General features: G+C 50.2%; 2 protein-coding genes across 5 annotated transcripts in view; one reads left to right on the forward strand and one right to left on the reverse strand.

Moving 5' to 3' along the window:
* The window catches only part of LOC131208252 (protein fem-1 homolog CG6966), a 41556-nt gene that overhangs the window by 19999 nt on the left and 5067 nt on the right, over positions 1–16490 (forward strand). Inside the window, exon 1 of one of the 4 annotated variants that reach the window (XM_058200908.1) lies at positions 14769–14860. The exons of 1 other annotated variant lie outside the window; for it this stretch is intronic. The gene's annotated coding sequence lies outside the window, so the exon portion shown is untranslated. Of the gene's footprint in view, positions 1–14768; positions 14861–15362; positions 15434–16490 lie in introns of those variants that run through there. 2 more of the 4 variants (XM_058200905.1, XM_058200907.1) reach the window with 2 other exon arrangements.
* On the reverse strand, positions 1024–1838 carry LOC131208258 (uncharacterized). The gene is made up of 2 exons (XM_058200915.1): positions 1783–1838; positions 1024–1685 (listed from the first exon to the last, which is right to left on the reverse strand). The coding sequence occupies exons 1-2, from the start codon at positions 1828–1830 to the stop codon at positions 1200–1202; spliced, it is 534 nt and encodes a 177-aa protein (XP_058056898.1). The 5' UTR covers positions 1831–1838; the 3' UTR covers positions 1024–1199.

Consider the following 16490-nt stretch of genomic DNA (forward strand, 5'->3'; position numbering starts at 1 on the left):
GGAACCAAACGTCTTGCTACCGGGTGACACCTTCAAGCCACCCACACTCGATGCACTCGAAATATGTGTGAAAATCGGCAGAACAAGACGGCGTCACAGGCGATTGAACTCCCTCAAGGACCAATGGGGGGGCCGCCCAAGTGTCAAGAGCATCGTCGTAACCTTCAGCCAATGCTTCTTGTTGGCCAAAACCGTCTCTTAAGCGATTCGGAACCAAAATAAAATCCGGTCGTTATTAGTCACACGCTTCTCCAGGCTGTCGTATGGTCATCGCTTCCATCAATTTCGTTTAATCGATGCTGTGTTAAGTCAATTGACGCTCCAGCGATGACTGGCGCGTGTCTCTTCCGTTGCCGGTCTGACGGGTTCTATTGCTCAACTTCGGGCCCGCAGCCCGAAGAGAGTGTGTAATTGAAGGCAAATTACGGACCAAACCGGCTTTTCCATCGTTTACTCCAAGATCGTCGTCGTCGGTCGGGCTTATGGAGAGCAAACAGCAGAGCAGGGAACGCCCCGTGGAGACACTTCATGAACACGAGACGAGGGAATGGCCACAGTGCTTGGTTGACAATCTATTCTAAGGAACCAATTTTCCCGCAAAGCAAGCACGAGACGACGGAATTTAATTGGACTCACTTAACTCACTGCAGCATAAACCCCGGAGACCGAGGCATAGCGGCGATGCACTCGCGTTCGTTGGTCGCATCATCCGCAGATGCTCTTGATTGATGGTGCTGCACCTATTTCCGCCATCACGAGCTGTTCCAGTTAGCCAATGGCAAATGGAAATAATTTATTGTATATTAAGGCTTAGAAAAATTGTTGATGAATCCTTAACACCGAGTAACTTACACGCTTATGTTGATTTGTGAAGCTCCAATGGCCAAGCCATAGAACCATATCAATGTCGCATCATGCTGCTCGCAAACTCATCTCTCTGTTTTCCACCACTTTCTGGTCGGAAAACGTGGCCACGATTTGCTTCCGCCTTGCGAGTGAAGAAAAGTGCAAAACACAAATACACGGCGTGCCAGTCTAAAAATAGAGGCGCATCGGTCGGTGATGCGCAGTGTTGGCGCACCCATTCTCGAGGGACTAAGGAAGGATATTTATATTTTTTAGAACTCAACAAAAACACACCGAAAGTAGGTCGAATGCATCGCCTTCTTTCCCGATTCCTAATTCCCTACCTTGCCTAACTACCCACTGTTGGGGTTAAACAGAGTCTGCAGAAAGTTTTTAAAGCTCCTAATGGCAGTGAGCAACGGACTGGTGATGGCGCTAGAGTTTCCACTGAACGTTTCACTATCGGCGGACACGAAATATCCTCCGTCGATCCCATTGACCAGGTACGTGTTGACGGTGAGATTAGAAATGTTGGCCGGTAGCCGGATCGTGTGCTCACCGATCGATACGAACGATCCGTTCGCCGATCGACCGTCCAGGTTCACCACGGTATCGACGGATCTTCGCACGCGGTTCACATTGATCTGCACGTTCGATATGTTGGTACCATAATCGTCCAGGCCGGTGGACGTGTTGACGCGATTGCCTATTCCGACCGAGACGCTGGACGAATTGGATCCGGTACTGCTGCTGGTAGTACCGGACGAGGAACTGCTCGTCGTTGACGGAAAACGCCACGGAATGAACCAAAATATTGGCACCCCGAGCAGCGGTTGAATCTGTTTCGAACGATCGATGGTGGAAGAAGCAGTCAGACAGGGGATCAACAATCGTTAAGGATTAAGGATTGTAGTGCAAAAAAATAGCAAAACTTACCAAAATGGCCGTGCACACCAATTGGGTAAGGATCCTGATCGAGCGCATCTTGGTGAGCGAATGGTCCCGATCGTAACCACGTCGATCTGGTTATATATTCTTCTTGCTCCCATTTTGTTGTCGACCCGTTGGCCAAATATTTGTTTCCCATAAGTTGTTTGTGTGGACGAAAAGGTGTGTTCCGATGCTGTAACTGCTGGGGGGTGCCCTTTGCGATGTAAGATTATTATTTGCACGGCGCATTCGGAATTGAATTGCAAATGATAAAGTAATTTAGTCTCTAGTCGAGTTCAATGTTGCTAGCTGCAAAACCATTAATACAAAAATGTTAATCTCAATGTTCAGTTCAATGTTTTTTTTGTCGATTGACGCAAACATTATTATTTTGAATGTCAAATGAATAATTCGTCTCTAATCAACGCGAAGATGCGAAGGGCGCAAAGGGCGCGAAAATACAGCGTGCCCCTTGATAAATTTGCATAGCAGTAAGTGAAGATCGTATGATCGTTCACGTCTTTGATGATCGCAACTAGCAACTTGGTTAGTGATCTATCTGAACTCATAGTTTTTCTTCGGATTTTTCAATTAAAAATAATTTTTGAAGTGACAATTTCGTAAAAAGAAAATAAATAGGTGATCCCACCCGGTATTCGGTCCTCAGTAAGAGATGCCAGCGAAACCCTGATTAAGATGTGTGGTCGGTGCAGTCAGCGGTGCATTAAATGCCGATGCACTTGCCGCAATCTTGATTCCCTTCTCTCGACGCGCTCGATGACATAATTCGTTCACGCCTTTGTGTTGGAGTGGAAACTGCAGTCCGAAAACCCCTAAACCTGTGGGGAGTTGGCCGACAACATGAGCCTCCCACAATTTTGCCGGCGCCGCACCCTGGCTTTGGCCAGTGTGCCACGGTTAGGAGGCCACTAGAGCGGTCCCCGGCCCAGTATTGGTGAGGTGTTCCCTTCACACGAAGGATTTCGATTTGCGCGCGTGCAACACCCCACGAAATGACCATTGCAACGACGACGACGGCGACGAAGTTTCGTTACGCTACTCTGACTGGCTGACAGGCTGGCTGGCTGGCTCGCCGGGCCCCTGATGCAACCACGGGAGGCCCGTGTGGCCTCCTACCCTTGGCTGCAATTTTCGATTGCAGCGACAACGGGCTGGCGGCTTGGGTTGGTTGGGCGGAGAAAGCGAGCTTTTAGTTACGCGGCGGCCATTTACGACCGCCGTGGGGAGCCGTCATGCCGCGTGCCGTAATATCGAAAGGCGAAATGCGCGGATCGTGCGGCGCAGCCTTTATGGCGGCGATTGTCTGTGACGATCATGATGTGCTGTGTCTGGGTGAGCATACTGTTAACATAGGGCGCTAGAAAGAGAGCGCCAAAGTGCGCTGGTGACAGCCCAACCACGGGAGGCGGGAGGTAATTCTCTGTCAATCAGAGCGCGTCGAGCACACCGAATCTTGTTACCGCAAGAAGCCCACCGACGGTCTCCGTGCGCGAGCATTATGGAACAGCCGCGATCGAGCTTGATCTTGACACGTAATCGCGTTCAACGGGGGTCGTTAAATTTGCCACAATTTGCAGCGCACAAGCTGTGGACGTCACCATGATCGCTTATTCGATCATTTTTGGCGGTTGACGAAGTGTTCCAGATCATTCTGGTCGCAGCCAGAGAACCTAATTAGCGCAATCGTACCCTGTCATCGTGTTCACAGCCCAGAAACGAGTTTCATAGTTCATCCAGGAGCTCTGATGTCTCAGCGTTTACACTCAAACATCCGAGAAGGTCTCTATCGGGGAAGTGGTCTTTAAGAAGGATTTATCGGTCTTTGTCTGGGCTTGAGCACGACAAGAAAGAGCCTCTGCATCTCCTCTTAGACCAAGATTACAAAACAAAAGTGCGCTTTGTGTCGCGCACACCATATTGGGGCACACAGCGCAGCATGACTTCCCGGTTCCGCTGGTTCCACCGCGGAACGGATAATGAAGGCCCCCGCGGACTCTGCTGATGCGGCTCTGCAATGTCAATCGCGACTTTATTGCCGATTGCCTCTATAAGTTCCTGTCCAGCAGCAGGGAAGAGAGGTGTGTTAACGGTCACCGGTCACCATGCCATGCCGTGAAATCATTTGCATTCCCAACCCAATACAGCACACACCCCGCCGATTGCCATGTGCCTGTGTGATTTTATGGTAATCTGGCAATAATAACCCACCTCGGCCGGCTCCTGCCTCGGTTTCCGCGGTTCATTGCGCATCGCGCAACACCACCGACCGGGCGGCTCGATTTTACGTCGATCACTGCGTTGTTCGTGTGCACGGTTTTTCTTTAATGGCGAACCGTGAACAGTTGCCGTTTGCCAACTGCCAACTTTAGGAGTTCGCAGAAACCTGGTCGAGTCGAATCGAGTCTGGTGCGGCCTTCAATGATTGTGCTCCACGCTGAAGGCAGCTTTCCATCGACCAATGCAATTTTTGTAAATTTTCCGCTAATGCTATATTAAATTCGATTTTTCGCGCTCAATTTGCCAAACTATCAGTTGTGATGAGGCCAAGTTTGAATGCTTTCTGTTGGCTTGTTTCTGGCAGTTCAGTATGTAGCCATTTTGGACGATTTTGCCGAAGCCGATTTCGGGTAATGACGGTGAGCAAAAAGGGGTTCCAATAAATTATGTCTTGGGCAGCATAGTTTGAAATGTTGTTTAAGACCTACGGCGATTCAGTTTTAACCACAACACATTTATTTGAACATCATTGGTCGCTGTTTTCGAGAGATTACCGGTATCGTAACTAGAATGGTCCCACAATGGCTTCCGCAAAGCTTCCATTTCAACACACTCTTTAGCGCTTATCTCGACTTAGTAAGGACGAATGAGCGCCAAATTCCAACAAAGTGACAATTCCCGGTCAAGGAATACGGACCTTGTCCATTGGAAAGAAAAGCCCCGAATGTGTCTCTTGTGTATTGCTTTTGAAAGAAGCTTTTTTTTATAACGCTCAGAAGAAACGTTAATGAATAATTTCAATTAATGATGTTGTTTGAAAGGATCCCGGGGTCAAAAGTAAGTGGCGACCCGAATTCAATTTCTCCTACAAGTAACAGTGTGTCCCTAATTGAATCACAAGGATCGTCCGGCAGGCGCGCCATTTGCGATCAAAAGGGGACGATTTAGTAGATCGTACCGCAATCAGTGGCAGCAAATTTATTGCACTTTGTTCTCGAGCAACTCGCCTTGACAGTGATCTGCTTTTCGTGTTGCACCACGGGTGTGTTTGTAGTGCGTCGATCGTCGCTGTCGTTGTGCTGATCGCATCGCTTCCCGTAGTTCCGTATCGCTCCGGAGTGCGAATTCGGTGTCGGGAAGTGTCAGGGTGGTGTTCCATCCGCGCGGACGTCATACTCGAACACAAGAAGGCATAAATCAGCTTAAGTGGTGTGTACCGCGTAAATTATGTCCGCCGCGCATCGCATTTTCAATCCCACCTAATTAGGTCCTTTGATAGCCGCTTCCATTGGCTTGGCTTAGCGCTGGCACGGGCGGTCGCTGTGGCCCACGTCGTTGCTGACTGCATTCCGCATGCAAATTCACTTACCGTCGGTGCAGTGTCTGGGCTATGAGACGAATATCGATTTGTCACCGTCGCTTCTGCGGTGGTCGTGAGGAGTTCTGTTGATACTGGTCCCCCTGAGGGTTGCTGCTATTGAGCTTGGCATCAGCTGGGTGAGTTGCTGTTCACAACGGACGCTATCCCTCTTTTTTTTTTTTTAATTCTCAAAATTGGATCTTTATTATACAGAGATGTTTGATTACATAAGAGTACAGAGATATTCCACAATGGGATTGCAGCTATTTAATAATTTTAAAGTATCAAAATGATTGAAATGAAAATATTTCGATTAAAATCTATTTAGATTACATGTTATGCCACGTGGCATTGAGTCATTATATCATACTTATAACTAATAACTAATAACTACATACATCTTACAACTAGTTAACTTTAAAAACATCAGATAATTAGGTCTTTTATTGTTGGGTGGATAGAATTATTGCATCTATTGATTAGGCCTTCTTTTAGTTTGTTAATTTCTAACGATAGTCTATGCGTGCCAGCGAGGCTTAGGACGAGATTTGTTGGAGTTCTCCAGTGTAAATTGAGGATCATTTTGAGAATTTTATTCAGTCTGAGACGCTATCCCTCTTTAAATAGTGGCTCACGTTGTGAATGCCGCCTTTCCGTGTTTGGATAAATGACTATTACGAACTGCCGTCTGCGGGCCGGAGTGTCAACTTGAGATGGATATGACTGTTTTCTTGTGATAATTACTCCATGTTTTGTTTGTTAATTTGTTGCTTTTTTGTGAAGCCTTATTGTTGTTGATAATCCTCAATTTGAGGTTGTTAAAATCATGGTCTTGTTGCTGGCTAAGGGACAAATTTATGGTACGCTTAAAACAATTCTTGGAACAATCACTCTCCAGTCCGACAAGGTTAAGAACAACCCGATGGTCTAGCTACTAAGAAAGATCCGGGCACCTCGAGAGAGCACGTGTCGGTGTCGGCAAGGGTCGGGCGATTTTTTAGACCCCCGCTCCAGCTTAATAGCTCAATGTCCAGAAAAGTGGAACGGAACCGCGTAGCTACCACCACACAGTTCGTGTCAAGGGCTCCGAGCCCTTGGTTAGTTGAAAAATGAAGGTCCCCATTGGAGTGCTTGCGACAAATTAATTGCCAGAAAGAATTGGCACTTGTTTCACGATGGTGGAAACACCGTGAAAAGGTCACCACGTGGTCAAATTCTTCTCAGAGCGTGGCGCTGGCTGACGTTGCCGTGACTCGTGTTATCGGAAAACCACGTGACTGCGTCGTCTACAAAGGAAGTTAAATCTACCCGCTTTGACCCTGAATTAACCAACCGGCGGACGGGGCCAGAAGCACCGCATTAGCATTTGATTGACCTACTTCTTGACCTATTCGTGCGTGCCGTTGGCGTAAAAAGTATTTTGGAGGAAATTCTCCAGACGCCAAGCTCACGCACACGGCGACGACGTTCGTGTTCTAGTCGCGAGTTGCTTTTTTCGGGGACTGTTAATGAGCTGTGGTTACGTGACCGGGGCGCGGAAACACAATCCGCTGAACGACGTTGTTCCGTCCTTAGGGTCCTAAGCTTTTTCGATGAAAGAAAGCCGCCTTGACCTACTCTCTACTGGCAAGCGTGTACCGAACCCGGGGGAGAGAGAGAGAGAGAGTCTCCATTTTCTTTCATCAAGGTTGTGTTCTCCTTCCGGTGGCATGCGAAACGTGTTTGCTTTTTTCGAAATCGACATCAAACAATATCGACGATCGGTGGTAACGCGCTCGCTACGCCCAATAGGGTCCGCCCGTCCAAGGGCACCGCCGGGTGTTAAAAGTGTAGCGAGTGAATGACGTCGTAAATATGTAGCAAACTGACCTGACCTAGTCCCAGAAGAGCATTGTTATGATCGAAAGTGGCCCCCCAGAATTGAGTTCATCTTCACCGCCGCGATCTGATGATAGTCTGTGCTGGTCAACAACACTGCACCGAAAGTATCTCCGAGGGCGCTTACATCAGCTGATGTAACATTACACTGGTCCGCCGTCAGCGTGCCGATGCTCACCCGATGCAGGGTTAGCACCCTTTAGCGATTAAGTTCTCCCTCTCTGTGGTGAGCCATCTGTAATCTGTTTTTGTAGATGCGGTCTGAGCTGCTTTTAGAACACCCGCGGCGGTATGTCCGGTCGAACGTCGAACTGGAGATTCTGTAATCGATCAAAGTGTATTTAGTGCCCGCCTCTAATCACTCGTCTCCCTGCAATCGGCCGCTGGGTGCGCCACACGCATCGCAATGTCAACAGCCCGCGCCGCCGTTGCAATCGCAACCCAGTCAAGGTCCGTTTACAGTCTTACCAGTAAACACCGCAGCACCTCAACAGAGACCCCATACGTGTGTTTGTATGAGTGCGCTTATCACCGGAACTGAAAGCATCCCGCGGCTCGCTCCCCGCCGGAGTACGATAAGCGAACACCCGGGCAACGATTGTCCAGAAGTTTCGCAGTACCCTTCTTGACACTTGCGGTACTTGACGTTGTTCGGTGCTGTTCGTCAAAGCAGTGCTTTAGATCAAGCACCCAGCACTCGCTGTCCTGCTCTCCGGAGTGTCTGCGTGTGTTGGTCTGGCCGCGGCTGATAAGTCCGGACGGGAAACTTCGCGAGTTTTTCTCGTGATGGGTCGCTGCAGATTTGCGAAATTGCTCATCCACCGCTCTGACGACAGCGGAGGAGGGTTCGACCCAGTTTTGCGTTTGTGACTCGTCCCCATGTCATCCACTGTTTGCCAAACCTCCTCCGGACTTGTCGGAGGACTTCTTGGGTGTATATTTTTGTCAGCGGATCACGTGTTTTTTTTTGGCTCCAACTGGGACGCTTCTTTTTCGGTGCCGATCGATCGATGGACTCGTGTTGCTGCTCGTGACCCAGTTGCCCAGTGAGGGGGTTTGGGCATGATGGACCTAACTGGGACTCGTGCATTCACGTCGAACCGAAGCGTCTACGGATCAATAGGCAAAATGGTGTGCTGGCCTGGCTGGTGGTGCACCGTTGACAGCATAGAAGAGCAGAAACCAATTCCATTAGAACCGTATCTTTCGTTGCATGGAACGTGTTACATGTGGTAAACCTTGCTGAAAAAAAATAAAGGGTTCTAACAGACATTCCTCCCGACCGTAAACCACATATCTGTAGAGAGCGGAAATTGCACAGATTTGATTTCATTCGGTAAACAACAACAACCATGTGCAGGGACACACATTGTCTATTGCTTTCTCACCGCTGCACAGACTACTTGTTGACCAAACACGCTGTCACGCCTGAATGGGTCGGTAAACAAATCCTTGACATTAAAAGCGCCATTATTTGGATTACCTCCGAGTCCCTTTACGACTTTTTCCGTGTTCGATTGCACAACTGTGCGGCGCAGGGCCACGGCAAGAATGAGATCGACGATGACAGCTTCCACGTGGTGGCCCCCCTCGGATTGCACTTTTCTACGCCGCGTCTCATCGGTCGGTCCTTTATCTGCGGAAGTGTGCAGCGCTGGCGAGACTTTGCACTTTCGGCCCTTTCTTCGATGCGGGGATTCTATTTTTGCGTCGTTTGATTGCTGGTGGCAATCCACCGTCCGACCACCATTCAACCGATTCAAGACGTGCTACCTGCGGCTGATATTGAAAGACGATAAAAAGGATTCAAGTTGACGTTAATCTGTACCAGTGAGCGCGTCGTCAGCATGATGTGCTCTTGATCCGCATAAACTGTGTCACTGGCCGCCCTCAGCCATTTATCTTAATGTCCGCGCATCGGGAGCGAACCCGACGGACCATATTTTAATTGGGGTAATCCTTTTTCTACCTCCCGTTTGGTACGACGATTCCTTTATTTTTGGAAACATCGCAGCCGTCCCTATCGCAGTGTGCTGCGACGTAGTGAGATGAGCCCGGTTGCCAGTGACAACTGCGCGCGCTGTAAACATCCAAACATTCTCAGCTGTGGGGTGCGTCTGTCGCGAGCAACTCTTCTACTGGCCTTCGGTGGTCGCCATCCACCCTTTTCCGGTAACCGGCGACGCGGACCAGTTACTCCGCGTCAATCCCAAAAGTGGCAGAGAAAAATCAGTGACACGCCGATAGGAGTGTGGTGTGGCCTGCGGCTGGCCACCGTCCGGGGACCGAAAGGTGAAGTTCAAGGGGCCGCGTTGATGCAATAAAACAAGAATCAGGTTGCCATATACGGCTGCCAAGATCTCCTAACAGCTGAGAAGTGTCACTCGGTAGATTGCACTTTTCCAGCTGTCTTGCGGCCGGGTTCCAGGTTGTTGAACTTCACGGCGTAGCGAGATGCGAGAGGAGTGGAAAACGTTTCCGCGAAAGACCACTTTATAATTCGAGATGATGAAACACAGGAAACTCGCTTCTGCGTCTTCGGGGACAACGAGGTATCATTGGATCTTTTGCTGACTGGTGAGTCTCCCCATCGCGCCCTCAGGATGTAACACTGTTGTTGTCCTTCAGGATCAATTACAACGCCGTCGGAAGGGCTATAAAGACACTCTCGGAAGACCGATGGCCTCGCTGGGGGAGTCCTACCAATTAGTCGACTTTTATTGGTGTTTCCCGGTGCGTCTCGCGGTTTCCCGGGATGTCCGTATTTATGAGCCAATAAACCGATCCAGTGTTTCAGTCTTCGAGCCCGTTTGTTGACCTCTGCACGTCGACTTTTCCGCTGACGTTTCACTGAGCGCTAAGCGTCAGCAGTCGAACAAAGTACAAAGTTTGCGCCCCTTGCGCACTAATAATACGGCCGCGAAATACGCGCAGCACAACAAGAGACAGGATCTTCCGTCGACGACGACGACGACGACGACGGCGGTCTTTACGCGGTTGGCTGACTACAAACGGGGGGTTGATAGGGAAGGTTTTCGGGAGGTTTGGAACTGAACATTAGCGAGCCCAGCCCATGAATCATTGCAGGTAACTACCCGTAAAAAAGTGTGTTGGTGAAGGCAAAACGGAGAGATAGAAAGAGAGGTTGATAAAAAACCACGAGTGTCCGCGAAGGCCAATGACACACCGCTGCTGGGAAGGCGATCCCCCCCAAACCGGCGGTGGATGTATGTTCTGTCGCCCGGTTCTTCGCCCAAGTGATCCCCATTGGTCAGACACAATGGAAGCAACTGTACTTCCAGTTTGTGGCTACACACGACGGTCCTAGAGCAGCCAGCGTAAGACGTTCTCTGACCATACTGGGAAACTCGTTTAAAGAAACCCTTCTTCTCACCCGGACAAGGACTGCCCGGGGAATCAGATACGTTCGAATGCAATACGAGGTAACCAATACGCGCAGGCAGAATACTCGTGCCTCGTTTGTTATTCCTTATCGCAGGAAGAGGGCGACAGTAAGGCCTTCCTTTATTCGTGTCGTTTACGCATCGTGTGTTCTCTGTGCAAAAAAGGGGTCTGTTGTATATCTTTCCGATGGGCCGATCAACGAACGGATGCGTTCGGTAGGTGCCGCTGCCTTGCAATGCCACTGAACCCCTCTGCTGAACGTCTTGCGCGACAGCAATATTAATTGGCTCGCTCGTGTTGCCAAACAAAAGAGAGTCCAGGGTCCAAAAGGTGAAGCCTACAGTCGCGTGCTAAGAATATTTTCGGAATTGGCCAATGGCGCCTTAAGTCAATCGTAATATAAGAACCCGAAAAAGTATTAGAACTTGTACTGATATTTAATTATTTTAGTAAGCTCAAATACTAGTTCACCAAACAAAAGTACATTTTCTGAAAACGCAAAAACTTGAGACAAGTCCCCACGCTGGACAAAGAAACTGCGTCGCACGCGGAGAATGTGCGCCTGTCTCATAAGTATTACGTTCTGTAGTTTCTCCCTCCGGAACACGGTACACCAAAGAAAAAAAAGACTTGACGGCGCATCTGTCACGCTAGACCGGACCCGGAGTGCAATGCCTCATTTGCTGGTTAATTGCATTGACATCCCTCCCAGCAGAGGAGAGTGTTGGCCCTTGTCTCGTTGCACTTGAGCTCTGCAGCCAGCAGCCGGCACGGCCGACGACGGAATAAATCCTCGCGCAAACGGGAATCACTACGCGTCACGCGAGAGATTATCATATAGGGATTTACCGTGGACCGTGACGGGAAGATTTGAGCAAATAAAAGAAGGCAACAAACAGAAAGGACGCGAAAGAATCACCATCCTACGCTTGGTCTAACTCGTAGCGTCTCATCGAACAAAGCACAGCCGGCGGGACAGCTGGTGACAGTTGTGTTCGTGGTGTCATTCAAACTGGCAAAAACCTAGAGGGAACGTTCTTAACGGACGAGTTCAATCACTCCCCGCGGGGTGGTGTTATGATTCATGGTAAGAAATAAAAAGTCGAGCGTTTATTACGCCGTGAGGGAACGCGCCACTCCAGCTGTTTTTGTTTTCCGATTCGCTTGCTGGTGGTCGTCGTTTGAACGATAAGAGGTTAACGTAGGTGATAAGCTCCGATGGTGGTGTGTGCGGTGCTAGATTCCCCATCGTAGACGAAGACGTGGCCGCGCTCGGTTGATGAACTATGATTTTTTCGTGCGACGAAAGAATTGCTTGTGCTTCTGCCCGCCAATGTTTATTAATATGCTGAACATTTCGATCGATGGTCCTCAAACTGTAACCAATCAAGATTTTGCGGTACTTCTCAGGCACGTTACACATACTTCCGGTCGGTGCTAAAGGGTAACAAATTCTAAACACCGCAACGTCGCGCATAATTCAAAAACTAATCAACACCTACCCCTAATGTGTGTCGCCGACAAATAGAAGAACGTTTCGCCCCACGCTAGAGCTCTGCGTGTCTAGAACTAATTTGCGCGGCTCTCCGCTGCTGTCTCTGGCGTGGTGAACTTCTGCAAGAAGCGAAGCGAAGACGACGCCACTCGCAGAGGGCCTCGGCCCATTATCCACGGGCACGTGCGGGAAAAAGTGACTTTCTTCTGGGGGGAGTTGTGTTTGCCCCGGCTCTCTAATGACCCCGAGACATAAGAGAACACGTCCACTCGGTGTGGCTCCCTGCTTCAGCCAGTCGGGCGGCTGAAGAAGTGTCGCGCGCGAAAAATCGTGCAGGCGTGTTGTGTTTGACTTTACCAGCGACTGGTTGGTGGGCCTGTTCTTTAATGGTTTCCTTCTTTTCCGTGTTCGCTTCCGAGGTGTGTGCGCGAGGTGGTGGTGAATCTTTAATCGGACACCGCGAAAGGTCCTGATACACGGGGGGCGTCCTCCGCGCCCCGCGTGTAACGATCGATGGGAGAAGTAATTTACAAACCATTAGCTTTCGGCGATGAAAGTGAGTGTCATTCCTTTGGCTTCGGTTTTCGGGGAAACTCTTACTCGGAACAAACTTCGCGCGATAAAGCGTCACTGAATAAGCAATCAAACAGGGTGGTAAACACGTACAAAAACCTGGCTTCGTCTTCGTTGAGAGTGAAAATATCCACGGATTGTAACACGTGTGCCCCCGGGGGGGACACTCGGAGTTTTTAAGGAGCACACGTGAGCTGCTATTGCTTCCCACATTCAATGGGAACAACATTGGGTCGTCCATCCTGACCTGTCGTTCGACCACTTCCCGGCCGGTGCGTTACGGTGCGTTACTGCTCCGTTATTTGTGGCGCGCGCACACCTGGCGAGGGTGTCGTGCGGATTGCCTACATTTAGGAGCGAACGTCGCATGTGCCACAACTCACCTGTTGCCCGTGCGTAATCGAATTAATGGGGCTTCCGAGTAAGTGGTGGTTGCGCTGGAAAATAATCAATCGCACAGGCTAGCCGGAAGTCAGTCCATCGGCCCGTCGTTCGGTGCCAGACCACGTGCCTCCCGGCGTGATGGATCTAACCCAGATAGATACGGGGCGTGCGCCCTCGCCATACAGTAGCGAGGCGAAAGGGTACACATACTGTCAGAGGTTCAGCGACGATTGGCGTGTTTATTCTCGGCGGCTCTGTGACTCACGGGGATGGAAGATGCACAGCACGGTCCGGGTGATGTGCTGATGATCACGTGGAACCCGAAGCGAACGTGACTCCAAAATGAACCACCACCGGATCAGTAATCGTTTTGTTTACTCACAATGAAGCACCTCTTCGAGCTAGAATGATTGAATTTCACTTGGGCTGGCTAATTTAAAGGATTGTCTCTAAAGCCACGGCGTCAATACCTTCCCTTATCACGCATTGCATGGCACCGATCGATCGAGCTGTGATTGGACTCGTTCAATCGGAGTCTATCATTTCCCTGCCGATGGCGATAAGTCACGCAAAATGGACACCAATTTCGGTGGGTCCACCGAAAGCAGAAAGCGTTCCAAACTACGCGCCCCCCCTGAAGGCTACCAACCTCTTTCGGGGACAACTTTCCATTAACTTTCCGCACCAAGGCAAAAGGGCCACCGAGGACCGGAAGCAGCATCTCCAATTCCGGACCACATTTATCTGCCGCCAGTGAGGTCATCATCCGAAGGCGAGCATCATCCGCCGATTCATCACCCGTGAACCGTGCTTCCGAAAGACTTGTCACATTGGCACGTGCTGGTGCTTAGCTGGTGGACGGTGAGGATGGAATTAAAGCGTCGCGTACGAAATTAAGAGTGATTTCTGTTGTGGCCCCAGCGTTTGTCCTCCAGGGACGGCCACGGTCAGTGAAGTGATTAACCACCGAACACGTTGGGACCGGCCATTAGCTAACGGTGCCACGGGTTTCCCTACACGGGAAAGTATTAACGACGATAACGATAACGATGTTTGGTGCCGTTCGGGGACGATCGCAAAAAAAGGAAAGCCACACGGTGAGGAAGGTCGATTAAAATGGCGTGTCGTACTGTTCGGCGCCGTTTTTGCAAAGTCCTTCGTGTCCTTGGGCTGTTGGTGACAACACGCACGCGATATCTAGAATCGATTGCACGCCGGGCCACCAGGAAGTCAAACTTATTGATGTTTGATTATGCGAGGAATCGACTGACTTCGATGACGCGTGTGCCGGTAAAGAACGGCACGCTATTTTCTCGCTGCATACATTACACTGCGCTGCTGCTGCACGATCGTCGTTGCAATCCGCCGTCAGGGTCGGTTCGTGTTTATTTGCTGAAAATAATAAACAGCCTTGTTTACCTCTCCCGGGACCCGGGTCTTATGCGTCGCGATCGCAGATCAGATCGAGCAGAATTCTAGTGCTGTGCGCGGTGGCTGACTATCAGCACACGACACAAAGTATGACAGTTCCGTTTGTGAGTCGAACATCGAGTTCGCCTTCGACTGTTGAGGGGGGTGCGGATGCATTAACGCATGGCTGCTCCCCAGCGGTGGCTGATGCATATGCATGACTGCATATGTGTAAAGGTTGAAGCACTACATTCACCCAGGGGGACCCTCTTGACCGTTGCCAATGGTTGAAGCACCGATTTCTAATACTCTAACCCGCTCCTAACGGGAGGAATATCAAGGTAATGAAATTCTTTCGAACCGCTATCCCGTCATCCTGCGATGGGGTTCCTCTCGTGGGTGGTGAGCTGCAACGACGAAAAGAGCCACCCTCTCGGTGTGGTGTGTGGACTGATAATCGACGATTAACGTGCAGAGAGCGAGAGAAGAGTCATCGGCCTGTGAATGCACTCCCTTGCGGCCGCTGCAGTTTGATGCGCTTCGAACCGATTTCTCGGTCGGTGGCTCGCGGGATTTCGGACGACCGGGATCGCGATAATATGTCCTGCGAACGAGCCACAGACACGCACACATGGCACGGAACACGACACGGCTTCCGTTCGGATGGGCCATCCGTTGATTTCCATCACTCTTCTCACTCAGGCTCCAGCGATCGCTGCCGGCTGGATCGATCGCGCCGATCTCGCCGCTCGCCGGCCCGAGATGGTTCGCTTCCGTCTCAGTATTGTTCCAGCTCTCGTCCGGGTGAGAAGTGCGCGTCCGCCGAGTGGGATCGATCTTCACGTTCTCGCCGTCCGGTGTCATTTGAAGGAGATATTCCCCTTCTCCTCGGCCACCGGTTCAAAAGTGTCTGTGTGCGGTACCGTTTTGATTAAATGTTTATTTAGTCGCCATCAAAATAAGGCCATTTGATTGGCTCGAATTTAAGTGATCGCCTTGACGGCAGCAGTGGTAACAGTCGGGGAATTTCCGTGATCGTAACTTGGGCCCTCAGAGCCTTGCCGAGCTTAACGTATGAGCTTCCGTAAATTGTCACTATGGTTAATCTTTCGAGTTTCGGCACGAGTTAGTGGCGTATGTGTGACTCGTACAATTTTTCCGATAATCAATAACCTGCAATTAGAACCGATGTTGAAAGCACCCTTTTTCCATCGATCATCTCCCGGAAGCCGCCCCAATCATTTTCTGGCCTGACAGTTTGTCATGATTTAAAAAAAAACCCGCGAACCGATCGGCAGTTTGCTGTGTTGTGCTATGCTATGTAACTAAACGTGTGATCAATGTAAGTTTTGGTCGAGTGGCGTTCTAGGCGGATTAGAGCCATTGCCTGCCCATCGGGGCGGTCACGGAAACCAACCAAGCCGAACACACTGCCAAAGTGCTAATGTGTGACATAGTTTCTGTTTGCCCTTCCATCCGATCTGCCAGCAGCAGTCGTGGTGCGATGTGCCATTTGTTGTCACCCGAAATCGGCCCCAAAACGAGATTCTCTTCCGCCATTAATGGCCAGCAGAGAAAAAAACGCAAACCACCAGCACCAGCCGCTGTGTTTGCTGTCCGTTGTTTGCCGTCAAAGGTTGACATCTTCTTCTTGTTGCTGAGCGTCTTGTGGCATAAGTGACTTTCTCGTACTCTCGGACTGTTTTCGTGAATGTTTAATGCTCTTTTGCCCCACGACACTGTGAACCCCGGAAGCACGAACCGAACCGAAGAACTGGAATCGCTCTCTGTGTATGTGTGTGTGTCGAATGTGGTTCTGCATTTTCCAGTTTTTGGGCCCGATCTTTTCCGTTTCGAGAGCCCAGATAAAAACCGGTTCCTGCGTGACGCCACGCGGCGGGCGATCCGCTTTTCACTGCAACATAAAATCGATCAACCTCCTCTCTCGGCGGACTCGAATCGGATCGGATC

The sequence above is a fragment of the Anopheles bellator genome, chromosome 2, assembly GCF_943735745.2.
Source record: "Anopheles bellator chromosome 2, idAnoBellAS_SP24_06.2, whole genome shotgun sequence".
NCBI lineage: Eukaryota > Metazoa > Arthropoda > Insecta > Diptera > Culicidae > Anopheles > Anopheles bellator.

Excerpts from the sequence above, each read along its gene's own strand:
- LOC131208258 (XM_058200915.1), bottom strand. The coding sequence starts at position 1,830 with ATGCGCTCGATCAGGATCCTTACCCAATTGGTGTGCACGGCCATTTTG. Across the intron at positions 1,686-1,782 it reads TGGTGTGCACGGCCATTTTG|ATTCAACCGCTGCTCGGGGT; the intron begins GTAAGTTTTGCT and ends CGTTCGAAACAG.